The 19,493-nt window shown below is 42.3% G+C and overlaps 1 protein-coding gene across 1 annotated transcript in view; it reads left to right on the top strand.

Annotated features, from left to right (window-relative positions):
* PRIMA1 (proline rich membrane anchor 1) overlaps positions 1–19,493 on the top strand; it is a 49,117-nt gene that overhangs the window by 14,095 nt on the left and 15,529 nt on the right. Inside the window, exon 3 of the mRNA XM_058026099.1 lies at positions 14,516–14,645. Within this exon, the coding sequence (XP_057882082.1) occupies positions 14,516–14,645 (130 nt within the window). The remainder of the gene's footprint in view (positions 1–14,515; positions 14,646–19,493) is intronic.

Here is a 19,493-nt window from a genome sequence, read left to right as displayed (position 1 = left end):
ATTTTTCATACAGTAATAAATTGATATAATGGAAAAATCCTCTCTCTTGAAAATGCATTTGAAGTATTTAAAAGTAAGAGCCTCAGGCCAGATTTTGCAGTGCACGAATCAGTGGGAGTTCTGTTGTCTATAGATTAAAAGCATTGTCTAATTTTTAAAAAGAACCATCACATATTAAACTGGTTCTGCAATAGAACAGTCCTTTCTACTCTGAGATGCACACTCCAACATCTTGATTTTTTTTTTTAAGCAGAAGGAGTTGGCTAAGCTGAAGACATTAATTCCTTCTGTGGATGGCAGTCCATTTGTACATGCCTACCATTCCACTGATTAAGAAGATAACAAATCTTCAGTGAAGTTACTGATGAGTCAGAGGCTGCTGATTTACAAGTAATTGTAGGTTCACCTGCTCCTGGCAGAAGGAGTTGTGCCTCATCTTGACAAGTCAGAAGTAAATGCTTAATTGGCACAAGCTGTTCCAGCAGGAAGGGCTAAGCAGCTGACCCTGCTAAAGCAGACCTGAAGAAATATGTTCTTTTAAGGGTTTTGTGCATTGTGTTGTTATGAACAGGATATAAAGGTGTTGCCCTGCTTGTGTAATTGCAGCTCAAGGGTGATATTTAAGTCAGTGTAGCAGGTCAAGGAAGCAGTAGTCTGGAAATTCGGGATGTTATCCTACAGTGAGGACACAGTGTCCATTAATATAGTATGAATATCAGCTAATAACTGATGCTGCTGCCAAAATCTGTTATTAATAATTATGCAAGTTAATTTAACCCTTCCACTCATAAATCATATTGCATTATAAATACATAAATATAGCAGCAAATTGTGGATCCCTAACGACTGTTTAAACTAATTATTTTATTATTTTGAAGTGTCTTTTAAATTGAGCTGATATTTCATCAGTTCATTGGTTAGAAATAATTTTAGACAAATATCTGTTCCTTGACAAATGCTGCTATTAAACTGGACTTTTACCAATGGAGCAGATTCTCTTGAATCATCCCTGGACATTTTCCTTTCCTTGTGAAAGTGATGCACATTTTTATTTCATAGCCATTATCAAAGGAAATGACCATCAGTGGAGCACAGGGAGGGTTTAGTTTAACTCTTGTTTCTCTGGCCAGGTGCAGGTGCTCTGCCTCAGCTTTTCAGGGCATCCCTGCACAGGGGGGCTGCCCACTGCTGCGGGTGCTGTAGGGAGTCATGGTCTGTGCAAAGCCTGGGGGCAGTGCAGTAGCAACCTGTAACCAATTTGCTTGCCTTTGTGGCTGAAAAGAAGCCTGTGCCTTGTCTTGTAGCTTTCCAGGAGTTCCAAATATCCTGAGTGGTGATTAAGGACTTCATATGAGGGTATTTGGCAGGGTGAAATGCCTCGATCTGTTAATGTGATGTAATTGCCTCTTCAAGTGTTCTGTATTTTATGGAAACTGCATGAAAAATTATTAGTTGATAAATGTAATTTTACTTATATTAGAATTAAATTTACACCTGGTTTGGAAGGCCTTTCAGACTTCAGTTCCATTTTATTCTGGGTGGGTCATCAATTAAATTTCCCTTAAGTTGAATCTGAATACGATTTGGAAAAGGAACTTGAGAGCAGTAGGAATGGGAATTATTCATTGATCTTTTAAAGGACATTTTAAAGTGATGACTGTAGCCCTTAAGTCCAGCAATAACTGAGTTATTGAAGGGATACCAGGAATAAACCACATAATATCAAATAGGAGGATTATGTTTATATAGAAGCCATACATCAACAGAAGTATCAGCTACACAGTCAGCTGGCTGTTCCCTAAAACTTAGACATATGACTTGCAAAATGGCTTCTTTGTAAAGTGAAAACTCTTTAAAGCCATCTGCACTTACCAATCTAAAGTATATGTCTGTTATAGTCACTCTCTTCATATAGTGGGGTGCCCAACAGGCAAACCATTTATTTTTCAGAGATGGACATAAACCAGTACCTTAGAAACTGTCCTATTAACACATTAGGAAAATATGCAGAGTATTTCCAAGTCTTCCACAATCTGTTTTAGGAAATTCAGTCTGCAGTTGTTTTTGTCTCAGACTCCCCTGAAGGTGCTAATTTTGAGAAAGTGTCAGCATTAAGACGTGAGGTTTGTCTAATCTTTGCTATTACCTAGAGGTTCTCAAGCTCTTGAAAAAGCTGTTAAGGATCTACTAGTTAATGACTTAATACCAGTAGCACTGAATTTTATTCCCTTTGCATAGGTTGTGACTGATGGCACCACTCATGGGAATACTGTTGAACTCTAAGAAGTTGGGCAAATCTGGACTTTAATTCAATCTGTATATAAAACATTATACCAAGAAAATCTGTCATCTTTCTGTGAGATTGAATCTGCCAGCCCTGAGATGTCTCATTAATCATTTGCTGGTGAAAGACTGGTCATCACTGTAAGAGTGTAGATTCCTGAAATCACATCTCAGCTGCCTGAATTTCAGCCGCTCTCATCCCTTCTTGGATGGCAAGGCCTGTTCAGTGTAAGAGCTGAAAGACTGATAAGCTTTCTGAAGGCCGAGGGTGACATACTGTCACTCCCACAAAGGAGGCATCTTGCCCACCCTCCAGGGAATTGTGGAAAGAGTGTCCAGGATACTGCTTCTCCCTCTGCCACCAACCTGCTGGGAGGTCTCAACAGGGTCAGCTACAATATCAGGCACCCAGAGTTACCATATCTGAAACAGAGATAATGTTTTCGTCCTTGTAAACTTTGTATTTGAGACTAGTAGTGTCAAGCACTGAAGATTATTATTATTATTATTATTATTATTATTATTATTATTATTATTATTAGGCTCCAAAGTAATGGTGATTGTTAAGAATTGATCAGCTGTGTCCTATCCCAAGGAATAAGGAGGCTGTACCATCACACAGTGAGGGCTGTGCCAGGGCTGAGGAGCAGCACCTGCAGCCACACCATCACCATGCAGTAATGAGGGGCTGGACATGAACCCACACTAAAATCCAGCACTTTGGCTTGTCTTATTACTCCTCTGCCAATGATGATACAGTTCCAGCAAAACCCTGAAAAGGAGAGTATATCAGCAGATAAGGGAATTAACAACCAGGGAAGGCTCACTGTATGAGCTTACAGTGTCCATACAACTACCCCTACCACAGAACCTTAACAGGCTCACCAGAACCTGCCTTCATGGCACCTGTTGGGGCATGGATTTCACCCAAGGGTATCTGAGGCACAGTGGAAATAAGGGCTAGTTTTTTAAAGGCTTTTATCACCTAAAAATGCAGATAGATGCTGAATAAGCTCTCCAAGCCATTAAGCTCTCATCAAGTATCTCAAGCCATGGTCCAATCCACCTTATTTTGGACTGGACAGCTCTTTACTGATGTTTACTGTTTACTAATCTGTTTACTGTTTACCAATCACTTCCTCACTGTGATCTGAGGTGAGTGGTGGCCATAAGGTCACAAGGGAGGATAAGGCAAGTTTTCTACTTCGTGTCTTTGCTCTTTGGCAGTTGCTTCCCCATGAGCTGCCCTCTGCAGTTGCACTGCACCACAAAGGAGCCTGTTTCTCCCAGAAATTCCTGGTACTGATGATGAGCCCATCTTCTGCCCTAAAACAGCCTCTGAAACAGCCTGAAAGCAAGACAGGTTGATTGGGGGAGAAGCTGTCTAGAAGACTCATTTCTTTTTATACCTATTTTACTGCAGTGGACCTGGGAGGTGGTATTGGCTGTGGGATTGAGGTGGGAAAATGCATGTCCTGTACCTAGTGAGTTCCAGTTTGGAAGCAACTCTTTATTTCTTTCATTGGTTCCTACTTTTGTTTGATGTTAAATAGCTCAGGGCACAGTGCCATAAGCCTGCAAGCAAAGATAGTCCTTTTCCCTGGCAGCTTGAAGAAGTCTCCATATATCTAATTCCCAGAAGCAAACTTCTTCCTGCCTGTGTTGAAGTTATTCACAGAGTCACAGAATCATTTAGATTAGAAAAGACCTCTGAGATCATCAACTCCAACCTATGACCAGACACCACATTGTCAACCAGACCATGGCATTAAGAGCCACATCCAGTCTTTCCTTAAACACCTCCAGGGATGGTGACTCCACCACCTCCCTGGGCAGGCCATTCTGATGCCAAATCACATTTTTTTAAAGAACTTCTTCCTAATGTGCAACCCAAACCTCCCTTTGTTCAGCTTAGGACTGTCCTCTTGTCCTATGGCTGGTTGCCTGAGAGAAGAGACTGACCCTCAGCTGGCTGCAATTCCTCTCAGGCAGTTGTAGAGAATAGTGAGGTCTCCTCTGAGCCTCCTTTTCTCCAGGCTAAACAACCCCAGATATCTGTGTGCATGTGTGTGTACTTGTTAATGGAAATAAGCCCAAGTGTGCTGAAAGGGCAGATTTAGCATGAAGGTCCAGTGTTTCCAGGCCTCTTTTTTTCTGGACGCTTTTTCACTTTCATCACTGTGACATGGTGAGGTCACAGTTTGGCAGGACAAGCAGATTGTGTTCAGCACTGATCTTTCCTCACTGAAGATTTGCAAGTGCCCATAAAATGCCTGTGCACATCAGTTGCCACTGAAGGGCTAGAGTGTGTGTTTGTGCTATGAGATGGATGGTACTGGCACATCTCTGTGTCTCTCAGTGGTGCCTCTGTCCAAAAGAACTGAGAATTACTGTCTCCAGGTCAGTGCTGTGCTCTGCTGTTCTGTCACAGACCATGGCCTTGCTGCTGTGTTTCCTTGAATTGGTGGTTGACAGGAAGGTCAGGTAATTACAGCTAGTTCTTGTGGAAATATAGATGAAGTTCTTTTAAATGGGTATTTATAAGTCTGTTCTATGAAAGAAATAGCACCACTGCTGACATGCAGCCTTATGTTGCACATTTTGTCCCTACACCTTGCAACCATTTAGAAAGCTGGAGCTACTGTTCCCCTCCTGGAGAAGGAGAAACAAGGCTGGAGTGGAAATTGTCCCAAAATCACCCAGTAAGCAAGGAGGAGAACTGAGCCTGGAACCACCTCCTGAGGGGAATTTCTGTCTTCTGCAGTGACACGGTGCCTAAGTACAGAGAGGTTAAAGCCTGTATCATGAAATGCAGAAAATTGAACTTAAGGTTGTATATCTTCATAGCCAATTTAAAGCATCCTGGTTCTCAGAGTGCTAAGAACCTCTGGAAATCAGGTTACCTTCTAAAATAAATGCCAGGGTACTAATTTAACACCAAATGCTTTGGCACTTGTGACCTGTTTCTTAGATACCCACTAATCTGATTGACATCTCCTCCATTTCAGCAAACAGGCCACCAGGTCTGGCAGGGCTCACCTCAGTGATGGCTCCATGGAGAAGCAGCACTTGGGCTTCCTGGGGGTGCCACGGGGACTCTCTCAGTGCTGCCCAGCCTGGCAGTGACCCAGGCTGTGGAGAGCAGAGGATGTGACCAAGCCCATGAGGCTCTCCCAAATGCCTTGTTGCTGCAAGGAGGAGGCTGCCTTGCAAGGCACAGGCTTCAGTTCTCATTTGCTTGGGACAGAGAGGGACAGGGTGTGATTCAGTCAGGGTAGAAACAATTCAGTCCTTCATGCTGAGAGAGAATCAGATGGGCAGTGAAAAGCAGCGTCTCATGGGGAGACTGCTGGTTAGAAAAACACCAGACAAAGTCAGATCAGAGGGCACTGGCTGATGTGAGCATGCATTGTAAAGATAAGTGCCAGAGCTCAGTATTAACACAGAAGCTAGCTATGATGTAATCTCCTTAAAAGCCTTTTTACCACAAGGTCTATAAATGCTACTGCTTCTCCAGATCATGCTTTAGAGAACAGATTCTCCCTCTGTGCTCTCTAACCCTGCTCCCCTCCAAAAGACCTCAGCAGCTGAAAGCATGTTTTGCCCCTGTTTGAGGGGTACCTCTGTTCTGGTGAGTCCCATCAGCTTCACCAACAACCTAATAGGATTAAGGCAGGCAGGTCTGGCCCTCAGCCTGTTAATCATTTGGAACACAGACTTTCCCTTCCTACTTTGTTTGACAATCCCTTGATTGCTCTGCTCTATACATTGCCGTATTTCCATATTTATGTAGAATTCTGAACTGTTCTCTAGTTTCCCTCTGCAATTGTACAAAACCAAGACAGGTAATCCCACAAGCTTAGTGTCAACCATTCCAGGGCATCCTGTGGGATCCTGCCCTGTTTCTGACCTTAGGGCTTGGCTGCACTGAGCTGCTGGGCATGGTGTCACTGTGCTGGCTTGGGGCAGAGATCTGGCGCCTGCCTGGCAAGTCAGAAAGAGAGTTTGCTGTTTCCACTCTGTAATGTCATTTTAGCCAAATCAGTTGTTTGTGTTTACTCCCAAAGAAGAGGAAATACAATCCAGAGAGGAGGACTGGCCAAGAGTCAAAAGACATTTTGTTTTTCTGGCTTTCTCACTGAGCTGCAGTGAGTTTGCACAAGCCACTTTCCCACAATGTGCTTTACTTATGTCTGGCCAACCAATATTTTTACCTATTATTATTTTATTTTGGTCCTAACAATATATTCATTTTCTGTAAGAATCCCAAATCTGCCAAGGAGAAGCACCTGCCTGACACCTACCAAGAAAACACAGTAACACGGAGCTTTTGTGAAATCTATTGCTAAACCCAAATCTAAATGTGTGCAGGTTCAATAACTCCTAAAGCTTAGATCTGGAGCATCACACTTAACCTCCCCCAACCAGCTGCTCTCTTCCTTACTGACTGTCCATGCTCAGGTTTTTTCACCTGCAGTTCCAGTTCTGTTTCTTGCAATAAGCCACACACTCCTCTTGTGCCTGTGACTTTCAGAAAATTCCTGCAGATCTACCCCTTTCCTTCACCTCCTGAACACTCCAGTCTCCATACCTAGGCACAAAACTGGGTGTGTTTCTTGTTTCAGCAGAGAAATGTTTTTAGAAAGGAGGAGAAAACTAAGAAGATGAGGCAACTGAGAGTGTAGAATAACAGTATCTACAGTGTAAGAGCTGCGGGGGAGGGAATTTCTCCAGCATCATTCCCACACATGTTTTTATTATAGCAGAAGTTCCCGCTGCGTAGTGATTGCAGTATCCCCCTTAGAAGTGTAGTAGGAACATATGCACGGAGCAGCTGCATGATATAAACTTGTCTGCAACAAAGTGTGATAAACAGAAGTATCATCTGCTACAGGAATAGCTGATGTCTACCAGTGTTATTTAACCTAGCTACTCCAGGGAGGCCATAAATCAGTCTGGGCTCTGTGCCGAGCACACCGCTATTGCCTGGCTGCTCACCCTGCTGCTCATGGCACTCTGGAAATGGCCCTGGGCTTACAGGCAACAGGAAGGGCAGAAATCTGTAAGGGAGTGGAAAGAAACCAAACCAAACAGAGCTAGACAGGCCACTTCTCCATCAGTGTGGAGAATGCCAGTCCTTCCTTTGGCAAGCTTGTCTGTCCCTGCTCACCAGCCCGAGGGCTGCCTCACGTGAAGGTGAGCTCAGGGTTCCCTCTGGCCAAGCACAGCCCAAGGTCCTGTGCATTGGGGTGCCCTGAGGATGCAGGTCATGTCTGCAGTAATGGCTTTCTGCCCCTGGAACACACACCAAGGTTACCCATTTCTTGGTCAGCCTCCTCTCCCCCATCCTCGCAGGAAATTTTCCACTTAAATCCAAGAGCGTGTAGGGGAACACATACTTTGCCTGTTCTCACAATGTGTTTTAGAATAACAGCTGAAGATCTATATTTGTATCAAGTCTAGCAGCACCACAAACTCCACTAGCAGGCTCTTTTAAAGGATTTGTTTTTCCCTTGCTGGCTGCCTCTGACTGTGAGCAGCCCTGGGTACACGCAGCACGTTCCTCGTGCATGCATTATCCAAACACATCTGTAGCAGTCCCTACGTGATGAAATGCAGCAAACAGAGGGGATGCTTCAGCTGACACTGACTCACTGATCTCTCCCCAAAGCCCTGGGTTAGGTAACCAGCCTTGTTCCCAGAGAGCCCTCAGCCTCCAGGGCTCTGGAGACACTGATCCTGACCTTCAGCTTACATTTCTCTACTGAGCATCATCATGCAGATGCTGGGACAAGGTCCTCAGCTGGCACCAGTCTCACAGCTGGGTGGACTTCTGCTGGTTTACATCACTTGAGCCCTTGGACCTTTTTTATTAGCTGCCTAAGGCTTCATCCTATCATACAATGAAATTAACCAGCATTAAATTAGTCAGCACTCACTTTAGGGTGAATCTACACTGCTGGGGGGAGAGAAGGGCCTTATGCAAAAGTAGACAAGAGGCCTCAGGCTCAGGGCTGAAATCTGCTTTCTCAAAAAAGATATGAGCATGTGATGAGCATGTTTCTTGTGCATTACACAGTGCAATGCCTAGAGTAAATATCTGAGCCTTGGTGTCTGTGTAACTTCCTCTGCAGGGTTTTTCCTCACAGAACCCAAATTATTTCATATTAATCAGGGGATTAATTGAGCTCCTCTATTCCACAAGAGCTTGGATGAGATGCCTTGATGTGAAAAGACTTAAACTGTAACACATTCAAAATCCTTCTCCATATTTAACCGGGAGTTCAGATTGGACTCTGGAGTGTCCTGGGAGTATTTTTCATATACCTTGACATTTGAAATCACATTAAAACTTCTCCATGTTTTCTGGACTTGTCCCTGCATTCCAGTGTGATAATGGCTGCAGGAACTAGTGTCTTCTCTGTCTTGTAAATGGGACATCAACATACAATTTACCTGAATATCAAAATAATAAATAAGAGTGAAGATGAGACTAGGGTCCAAACCCTGGTTTTGCCAGAAGATTAACAGGTCTCTAGAATATGTGACATACATAGAGATTGCTGAAAACACACTGCCTTCATCTTCCTTTTAATTTCCAACCAAGACTGATAAAACACTTGAGGGCCTTGGAATATGAGCTTGCCTTAAAAATAAAATCCTATCCTGCTTCCTAGCATGCTAATTAAAAGTGCATGGCTGATTCAGGCAGCCTTACAATAGCAAGAGAAATGCTTCAGGCACAGAGATGGCAGGGTTTAGCCTGTTGTGAGTATACAATATTAAAAACAGGCAGATGTCTCATAAGGATGATTACTACAGCACTCTTGACCTTTCTGCAAGAATAGGAATAAGAGCAAAAGAAAAACAATAATCAGTTTTATCTTGAAAGTGCTCTTCTTTTCTTTAGGCACAAAGTTGCTGTTGTAGGGTGGTGATGGGGGTCGCTGTCACCCTTCCCCATCACATCAGTGGACACTCAGCTGCTTGGGTCTCAGTGTGTGAGTGAATGGACACTCCACTGGAGACACCTCCCCAGGGTTACATGTGGGAGCACGGGTCACTGCCTCCCTTAGCTATTTTCCGGCTCAGCCCTGTGTTTGGTTTTGTTTTGTTTTTTTGTTTTTTTGGGTTTTTTTGGTTTTTTTTTTTTTTTTTGCTTTGTTTTGTTTATTCAGTTTTGTTTTTCTTTGCTTTGCAGAGCTGGCTGCTGTGGGATTGGCAGTGGGAAGGGGTGCCCTGGTGCAGGCTCCCTGCCTCAGCAGCACTGCCAAGAGCTGCTCAGGGCCACTAGCTCAGCGTGGCCCCCCTCAGAGAGCCCTTTCTGTCTCCTGACAGCCTTGGTTGTGTTGCTTGTTAATGTCCCAGTATGCCCATGCAAAGAGCAATTAGCCTAAACCCATATGGTAATGGAAAGTAATAACACTAATCAAAATAAATTATGGGAGCGCTAGATTTTGAAATGATGAGCTTTATAAACTACAGTCATGACCACTGAAGATAACCTGATGGTGTATCCAAGGATCCACAGTCCTGTTTCTAGAGTCTGTCTCAGGCAGTACATGTATCACTTTTACAACACACACAAAACTATTTCATGCTTACCCCAGAAGATTAAAACAGCTTCATCACAGTTTTTTGTTGGAAGCTCAGAGCAATTTTGAGAATGACCACTGAGATCTGATCCAAAAAAAATCAGAGAACTTCTTGGGAATTTTATGGAAACATTCTTTCCAGTGATAGAACCTTTATTTTTGTGCCTAGACATCGAGGGAAACCCTCAATAGCTGAGCTAATCTTTTCTGGTATGCACATTTCTGACTATAGCCAGCTGTGTGCAGATACCTTCTAACATTAGAGTCAGAGCTGTGTCTTTATGCTGAGTCTTCAAAACAAATTTAGTCAAAAAAAAGCAGGTGTAAGATTTTTGTGATGCTGAACAGTTTGATCTGAAAGCACTCTTTTGTTAATTTGTTTTGAATAAGTTGGATCTATCTACCCACCACAGGGCTGAAATGGGTTTGTTTGCTCATTGTATTCATTTAGGCCTGGTGCCTTTGGGAGTAGGAGAAGGTTATAGTCCTCTCAAAGTAAACCTAACCAACATTTGTACTTCATAAATTTTAAGGCCAAGAGATAAAAGGCATTGTACTCATGTGGACTTTCCAGAGCCAGAGCATTTTCTTTACTTATTCAAGTCTTATACTGAGTCCAATCTCCTTAGCTGAATTTAGACTTCCTAAAGTAAAAATGAAAAGAGTACCTTAAACTAATTTTTTTTTAATACTCAACCAGAAATGATAGACTATGGTAATGATTAATTATCCTTAATGATTATAATTACCCTATTTCTAATCTAAATATGTTTGTCTCCATTTGTAGTTGAATGCATTCCCGAGTCATTTGCAAATTGTATCAGTTTCATCACCCTATTTTGGGGGCTGAAGGGGGAGGTCACTGTTAAAAACCACATTCTTCCTGCAGTGACTTTCCATTTATAGTTAGATTTTGAGACATACTGGTTCACTGCCTTTTAACTCAATTTATGTGTGCCACACTTACTCTGTGTGTAGCTTTATGGTTTCATAACCCCAGCATCGCAGAGCCTCCTCTGTGGCCAGGCTGGCCAGCCCTCAGCTCTCAGCAGCCCAGTGGGATGACAAAGGGACTTGTGGCACCCAGGGGTGTCCTCCACTCCCTGGGTACCTCTGTGAGGGACAGCAGTCTGTGGCTTCTTTCTTTGCTCAAGGGAAAGGGCACAGTTTGGCTCTGAAATATACAGCTTCTGGGGTTTTATAATGGGTTTGAAAGGGGTGGTACAAACAAGGAGGCAACCAGGAGAATTGCTGTCCTGCACTTCATCAAAGGTGAGGACAATGAAACAAGTGGACACTGACAGTGTTATAGGTAGTGTGGGACATCCTCTGCTCAGTGTGTTTTGTAGTGATGTCAGTATCTCCCTGAGGAGCATTTGGGACATACATGCATGCTTATCTTCTGCTCAGTGTGTTTTGTAGTGATGTAGGGGGATACAATATCAGTAAATAAAGGTAGTATAGAAAGTAATCTTACCCCTTAAAGAGTTGCAGTTGAGCTAATTATTAAAGATTAGGAACAGGCCTGTTTTTAACAGGTCACAGCTGTAGCCAGTAAGAAGAGTGTTATAAAAGAGTGGATGGGTTGGTTGAGGGAACTGGAGTCAGTTGGCTGTTGTGAGGATAAGGAAGAGGCAGTGCCTGGAGGAGCTGACCATGAGAAACATCAAGGAGGTGTGAGACTCTAGTAATATGGAACCCTTGCAAAGTAATGACAATAGGACTCTTGCACTATAATGACAACAAATGGCTTATATTGTATCCCCCTACACAGTGGTGTCAGTATCTCCCTGAGGTGTGTTTGGGATTTACATGTGTGCTCATTGTCTGCTCAGTGTGTTGTGTAGTGATGTCAGTATCTCCCTGAGGAGTGTTTGGGACCTGTGTGTGTGCTCTTTCAGGGAGTGCCTGTGAAATGCACTGCTACTCCATGCACAGTGCCAGAGGGTGCTGCAGGTGCCCTGACCTGGGCTAATTTCTCATCACTGAGAGCTCATCGACACCTGTGGGCTCAGCCCTTCTCCCCAGGTGCCGGTGATAAGCTGGGATCTGGTGGACAAGCACAAGGTGGAGAACCTCCCCAGCCCCAGGGAAAGCTGTGAGCCCCAGCCCAAGGGAGCTGGGACATCAATGCCTCCCTGGCATCTAGAGCTCAGTGTGGGACTCACTAGGAGTGTCTCTCTGAAGATGCGGCTCTTCCCAGGCACCTTGCTGGTTCTTTTGGGAGCTCCCCTCTCAGCTGACATCCCTTGCTGCACACAGAGTCATCCATGCAGGCCAGGCTCAGCTTTCCCATCCTAAGGGGATTAAATGCAGCTCTTCCTCAGAGGATAATTGTGAGGAGAAATGCATTAAGGACATAGAAATGCCAGGGTATGAGGGGTATGTGAACACATATTGAGAAAGGCAGAAAAGCACATGTAACTGGGAGCTTATTGGAAAAGGACATTTCAAAGGAAAACAAGATTAGCACTGCATTAATAAGAAGTAGAAATATAAGGTAATTTTTAAATTTGTATGAAACCATGAGTCACTAGGATCAGCTTGGTAGCTTCCAGCATGATTTCTTGTGCTTCTTTTTGAGTGTTCAGTTTGGACCAGTGGGGAAAGGAACTGAGCCAGGTGGATTAGGCATCACTTCCACATTAGCAATTCTTATTTTTCTGTCGTTAATGACTGCATCTAGGAGTAATGTTTACTATTCAATCCCACATAGATGTCTGTGGTTTATTCTCTGTGGAAAAATACTGTGACAAACCATCAAGAACTACATGGTGTACAGACATGTGACAAGCCTGGCTTTGTATCCTGCCTCTGCCATTTGTCAGTGTCATTTATTGTGCTGAGAGCAGCCCAGGCTCACCACTGTTGTGCTTTCTGACTAGTTTGGTTGATCCTGCCTTTCAAGAAGAACCAGGGCTGGAGAAGGATAGCCCCACTTCTCCCATCTTCAGTGCTGTCATCAAATTTTACATGGCACCTGCTGATCAGTGTTTTTCCTTTCACTTCACTGCTCCCTGTTGTGTTTTTCAGGAAAGCACCTGAAGGGTAGTGTTGACCTTGACACTGCCTGCTCCTTCATGCAAACATTTTGTCATCTTTGAAATGCATTCTGTTCTGGAATCTAACAACACTGAAAACTTCCAGAGAATATTAAAATCATTAGCTTTATCAAAATACAGTAAATAGTTCCATCACCCACTGAAAGCAGACTTCCTTAACTCACATAGTAATAAAGTAGAAATTCAGTTGCTGGGGCACTCTAGAAGTGAACATTTCCAAGGAGGAAGCTGGGAACCACTAGTTGTCAAGCTATTGGGCTTAATACTTTAATTGCTTCTTATAGTTCTTTACCTAGTCTTTTCCTAAGGTGCTGCTGTAGATTCCTTGGGGTGAATGTGGCCAACTCCTCTATACATCTTGCAATTGGAAAAAAGTTTTCTCAGGAATTGTGTCATTCATTTTTTAATCTACTGAGTGACAATCTAAGTCTATGTGTATCTTTCCTAATCAAACAGAGGAGATGTCAGATCACAATAAATGATACTGGACTGATGACATTTTATCTTGTGCAGCTCTTTGTGATGTGTACTGGACATTCAGAATATCGAGTTAAATAACGAGACTCATAAAAGAGCCTTTTGCTATATTTCATTCTCTCACCTACTTAGTTGAGAATATAGATAAAGACAGTCTCACCAACTGATTAATTATTAAATGTCACTTAAGGTGCCCAAAATTCTCATGGAATTTACATGGTTGCAGAGGCTGTACTTAGGCTCTCTCCTCCCTCTGCAATGCACTGATATTGCTCTAGGCATTGGCTGTTACTCACCATCCTTCAGGAAATGTGTCCCCTCAAAGCATGGGAAAAGGAACATAGCCCTGAAGGAAAATATTTTAACTAAATGTCTCCAGATACAAAATATTTCTTGTTTTGAGTGGTACTTAAATAGACAATTCTAGCCCTAAATGTAATAAGAAAAATATAATAATAATAGTAATAGCAGCTTATATTTCCACAAGTTAACTTTTCTTAGTGTTAACATATCTTGACAATTGGCTTAGAATTCAAAGGTAGTGTAAAGGAAAATAAGATTGCCAACCATAATACTCTGAAAGCAATTAGGAAATGTAATAGAACTCATATTCTTTTAAAACAAAACCCCCTTCCTCACTCCAAGGTTACAGTAATATTAGCTACAATACAGATTGGTAGGCACTGCTTTGGCTCCCAACTAACCTCCCCTAATGGGGTTTGAAAACATGCTCTTATCAGCATAATATCCTTCTCTAAAATTAAATCTGCTGCAGCTGGAGATGGTGAATGCAGAGGAGGATGATGTTTCCCTCGGGTAGCAGAGCTGAGCCTTTCTCCTTCGTGCTGGGTACCAGGTTGTAGATAACACTGACACAGAGAACTTGGTCATCTGGGGACTGTGACAAGAAATATTTGGTACCAACAAGAGAAATTGATTGCTGGGGGAAAAGAGAGAAATGGGTCCTAAACGTGAAATAACATCTTTGCATGTATCTGAGATCCTGGTGTAGTGCTACTGTGTGAGTGACTGAAGCATAATTGTTAATACCCTGTTGATTTGGGAGAATTAATGTATTTTTCCACTCTCTTTTTACAGCTCCCAAGTCTACCTTTTGTCCCACTGAAGAGACCTGGTGGCCAGGCCTGATTATTATCATTGCAGTATGCTGTGCCACACTAGTGTTCCTCTTTGTAGTTGTCATCATTTGCTACAAAGCCATAAAAAGGTAAGGCTCCAGAAGCTTTTACTGTGCTTAGGGCAGGGCAGGCTCACAGAGGCTGACCCAAGGCTTGTCTCATGGTATCTTGTTTAGTTTAAAGGCATCCAAAAGGCAAAATGCATCCTGTAGCCAGTGTGTGTTTTCATCAGAAAGTCACTTCATGTACCATATCCTGCATGTGTAAAGGGTGTAGTTCAATGCACTCATGGGCATAAGGAAGGGAAACACTAGAAACAGGACAGAGCTACATTGTTCAGATTAATATCAACTTGCCCAAAGACAAATTGCTGCAGGTTGCTGGTGAACGTGGAGAGCTTTGGCTTGGCCAAGAGTAGAGGTAGGAAACACTGTACTACTTGTATTTGAGCACTACTTCTGGTAATGATCAAAATTTACATGTGGCATGGGAGATTCTTTGCCCAGGTCCATTACTAATTTTAGCATTTCAAATTAATGTAAACTCTCATAACTCAAAATCTACAGTAATATGTGTACTTTTTCATTTGGAGACTGTACTTCTAATTTATTCTTGCCTCAAAATTATAACCTACAGATGAAATTCAAAACCTTTCTCTCTTAGTATAAAAGCCTCTGTGAAGCCTATGTACAACAGTGTGTAGTGGCCATTTCAGCCCACTGTCTTTGCAATAGCTGCACTTGCTTAGGCCTCAAGTAGTTAAGAAATATTGACTTCAGCTACACAGAAAAATATGAGTGAAAATAATTTCTTAAATAAAAATTTTTGTTTCTGGTGGAAAAGGTCAAAACTTTAACATTTCCATTTTAAGATTGCAAATGCAAGTCCAAAGGGTTGATTCAGAAGAGAAAGTAATTTGTGGGAATTGTAGGCCAGATGGATGAAGGTTTGTTTCTCCTCTATTGTTTTTAGTATGACTCTGACAATATCCCACATCTGAGTGTTTGTTGTGTCACAGTTTTATACTGTGAGGGTCTTGGCTGGGAGCTATTGGTACATCCAGGTGACCCAGCCTGCAGTAGAGAAAGCAGGATTGCCATCCACAGCTCTCACGAGACACTGCAGTGACGTCTGAATCTCAACTTGGATTAAATGACAGCTTTTTTGAACTTCCTGATTTCTGAGTGAGAATATTTTGGAGTGAGGGAAAAAGGAAAATAAGTAAAAATACTTTTCATGAAAAATATTATGTGCATGGAACATGATTGTAAGATTTTTTTGTCGAGCCTTGGTGGGGATATCACAATGGTGGAGTATTGGATGTGTTTTGTGGTTGTTGAAAAATTTATGCAGGATTTGAAAGAGCATCAAAAAGGGAGAATTCCAGCAAGAAGAGAAAGTCTCTATTTTAGATCTTATTAAATTTGCATAAGTATTTTTGCTATTCTAGTTTAGCTAAAATGAATGTTTATTATTTTGGGGGACCTGGACAGCTTTCACTCTAGCAACTGCACTTGAAAAATTATCTTTGGAGGACTCAGATTGGCATCCAATTGAATTGGTAACAGTGCAAAGTCTCACACTTCTCACACTCACCAGTAGTTTTTGGTTTACCATTGCTACTCATTTGTATTTGTCAATTTGCACCCACTGCCAGATTGTGAATGATTTGTGTCAAGGCTGCAAAGTATCTGTATGAGAGCAGAAACTCTGCAGGGCAACTTGTGCCTCATGAGAAACTGCTTTTCAAATCTGCTGTGATGCTGGTAGATAGGAGCCATAGATGGGAGGAACAGAAATAAAATTAAAAGAGACAAATTTAGAGCTGCCTTGCAAAGGTTTGGGGAATTCACATACAGTCTCACGCTTTGTTTCAGTGCAAAATAATACTGATTCTTGATGAGGACACCCATTATTTGTCAACAGTATGAATACCAACCTACAAGTCAGCTGCTTGAACAGGCATTAGGCTCAGAAAAGAGTGAAAATTCCTCTTAGATCTTCTTATTTTTGACATTCACACTGCTGACAAATGCTAAGCTGAAAACTGCTCAGATGTGGAATGGACAGCTATGAAAGAAAATCATATTAATTATAATTTTACAGGGTAACTAGAGCATTTCTTTTCATCAATGAGTCCTTGCTAAGACAGTTCTGCTAAAAGAATGCCCTGAAGGGCCTGGCAGCATTCCCCAGTAGTTCAGATTTCTTGATCCACTGTAAAAGATATCTGTCAATATATGCTGGGTATAAGATCAGACGCTTCACAAGAAAAGCATCTCTGGCTTCCACACATTATTATTGCATATCATTGAGCTGAATTGGCTTTAGCTAATGTGAGAAATCCTTCCCTCTGTTTTTTGCTGGAAGGTTGAAGTGACTAGAGAAAGAGAAGGGGATTAATCTGGGTAATGCAAAAGCCAAGAGTTCCTCCAGTGTGTTCCCAGCTCTGGGCCCCATAACCATGCCCTGCCATGTCCTTCCTCATCCCCAACTCTCCTCTGCCCTTCTCCTCCTGGGCCCTCCTTCCTGCACATCTCCTGCAACCTCTGTCACTGCAGCACCTCTGACAAATCTGTCTCCTCCCTCCACTGAAGAGGTGCTGAGGAGTGGAGTTACAGCACTCCTCTGGTTACAGGGTGTGACAAGGGTTAAAGGCTTTAGTAGCAAAGTGCAGGCAGGGATTTATTTGCATTGAGTCTGGCTTTGTAGTATTAATCCCTCACTTTCATAAGAATCAAATTTGAAGTAAAAAGAAGAAAAAAAATCCTATTGTGCTTAAGTTGAAATCTCATTTACTGGTTTCCAAGGGCCAGACCCAGTCAAACTCTCTTATGTCTGCTTTTCTGTAGCAGGAAGAGAGGCGGTGACCTCAAGGTATCATAATTCAACTGTGTTTTTATTCAATCTATATATAAACTGTGTCTTCTGGGGTAGTCTGTTTTCCCTCATAAAAGCTAAAACTTCAATGTATCACCAACTTTAGGCACTAAAGTGATTTGTAATAAAATACAGCCTCATGGATTGGTGCTTCTTTGTATATAATAACTACCAGAACCAAGCAAATACACTTCCACCTCCATCTCTGCATCCACCCTGGAAACGCTCAGGTTCTTCCATATGAAATGGTCCTAAGAAATGCTGAAATCCATCCAGTGAATGGATTTGACCTCTCTGGTCTGTGGGGGAACTTTCACCAAGTTGCATCCATCAACTTTAATACCCAGATGGGTTGAACTTTGGGAAGATACATATGAAGTGATAGTTCAAAGGTGCTTCAAGCAACTTTTTAATTTCCTCTGTGTGTTGCTGGTGACAGCAGCACTGGACATACATGAGTGGCACACCAGGTACAGATGTGTGCTGCTGCATGGATCCAGCACCAGAGAAGACCACACGTGATATTGTGTTGGGCTGCAGCATGGCTACATGATGAAAGCACCCTTGGTTTGGCAGTAGAGAAATAGCTATTTCTATGGTCTTGGTGTTAGAGGGGTATTTCCACTTTTTAAAAATTTAGATTTTCTTTTAAGAATATTTTCCGTAGCACATCAGAAAAAAAATAGCAATAGTCAGTTAGCGCCATCTGTGACATTTGTAGATTTCTAGGACAGGCTTAATCACTGTCAGAGGCTCAGCCTCAATGTAAGCTGTGGGACTTTTCCATACATTTCATGGATAAAAAGAGTGATCTCACAACCAGTGATTTCTGTAACACATAGAAAGAGCAGATGAATAACTGCTTCAAAATCTAGAATGCTTCCAAGTCATTCTCTACCATGTCTTTGTGAAAACCTGCCATTCTCACTCTTTCCCCAAAGACTGTAATCAAGAAGTAAAAGCAGGCGGTCTAAAGACAATCCATAAACTAACACAGAGTGGAGAAAACCAGATTATTTCAGTATTATGTGGTTTTTGGGTTTGGGAATGTGCACCGTGAATGCCAGCAGCCCTAACAAAACTTCATCTGGTGTAAATCAATGCAGATCCAAAAACAATCAGTGGAATTCAATTGATTTTAATCAGCTCTAGAGGTGAATGCCTCTTAAGCTTTTTTTTTTTTAACATCTGCAAGTACCTGAATCTAAGATACCTAAGACACTAAGACTAGAGGGAAGTAAACACAGTAAAGAGGATTAACGAGAGTTGTTTGGTAAATAAGCAAGTGAGATGGGGGAGAGCGGGACATGCAGTGTGTAATCCTATTTCTGCAGCTCACTGGTGTGTCAGTGTCTGTGAGGGGAGTAAGATATTTACATAAAAGGGAAAAATAAATCCCTGGCTCCCTGTATAAAATTAAGATAACAGAGCCATCTGTCAAACCTTGAAGGGGAAAGCAAAGCTGAGCATCCTGGTCTTTATGACAAGTGATGTGCCACCTATTCAGCCTGTTAGAGAGTGTTTCAGATGGCTTTCAAACATGTGAAAAATATATTCTCAGTATCTCTGGAACAGCCCTATGGTCTGAGATGACCCATGAGCAGGTCACTGTGCCTGGTGATGTGGCTCCTTGGTTCTGCTGGATTTCAGGTAGGATGGATCCATCTGTTCTCAGATGTACTGCAGGGTTTGCTGCCAAAGAGCCCTCCTGCTAGACCAGCAGGGAAAGTGGGCTGATGATAGCCAAGCTTTACATGATATACCTTTTATCCACTGTTCTAACTTTGTGAAGCCACTTTTATATGTGTCTCATAGTCTGAGAAAAAGGTGCCACAAATGCCTACATAGGCACTTCCTTAAGGAGGTGCTGAGTTCACCTTCAAATAATAATTAATAATTAAATGGTAGAAAATATTGTACTGAAATAAAATGACAGGTCATATTTAAACTGTCTTAAAATTCATTGCTCAGATATTTTTAGGGTGCTTATCATTTGTGTATGATTTATGGCCCCTGTATACTGCATGGTTTCAGAAGCAGGAGCAAGGTTCTGAAAT

This window comes from Melospiza georgiana, chromosome 6, assembly GCF_028018845.1.
Source record: "Melospiza georgiana isolate bMelGeo1 chromosome 6, bMelGeo1.pri, whole genome shotgun sequence".
NCBI classification, from domain to species: Eukaryota; Metazoa; Chordata; class Aves; order Passeriformes; family Passerellidae; genus Melospiza; species Melospiza georgiana.
The sequence above is the reverse complement of the archived record's forward strand: the minus strand, read 5'-3'. Positions and strand labels throughout refer to the sequence as shown.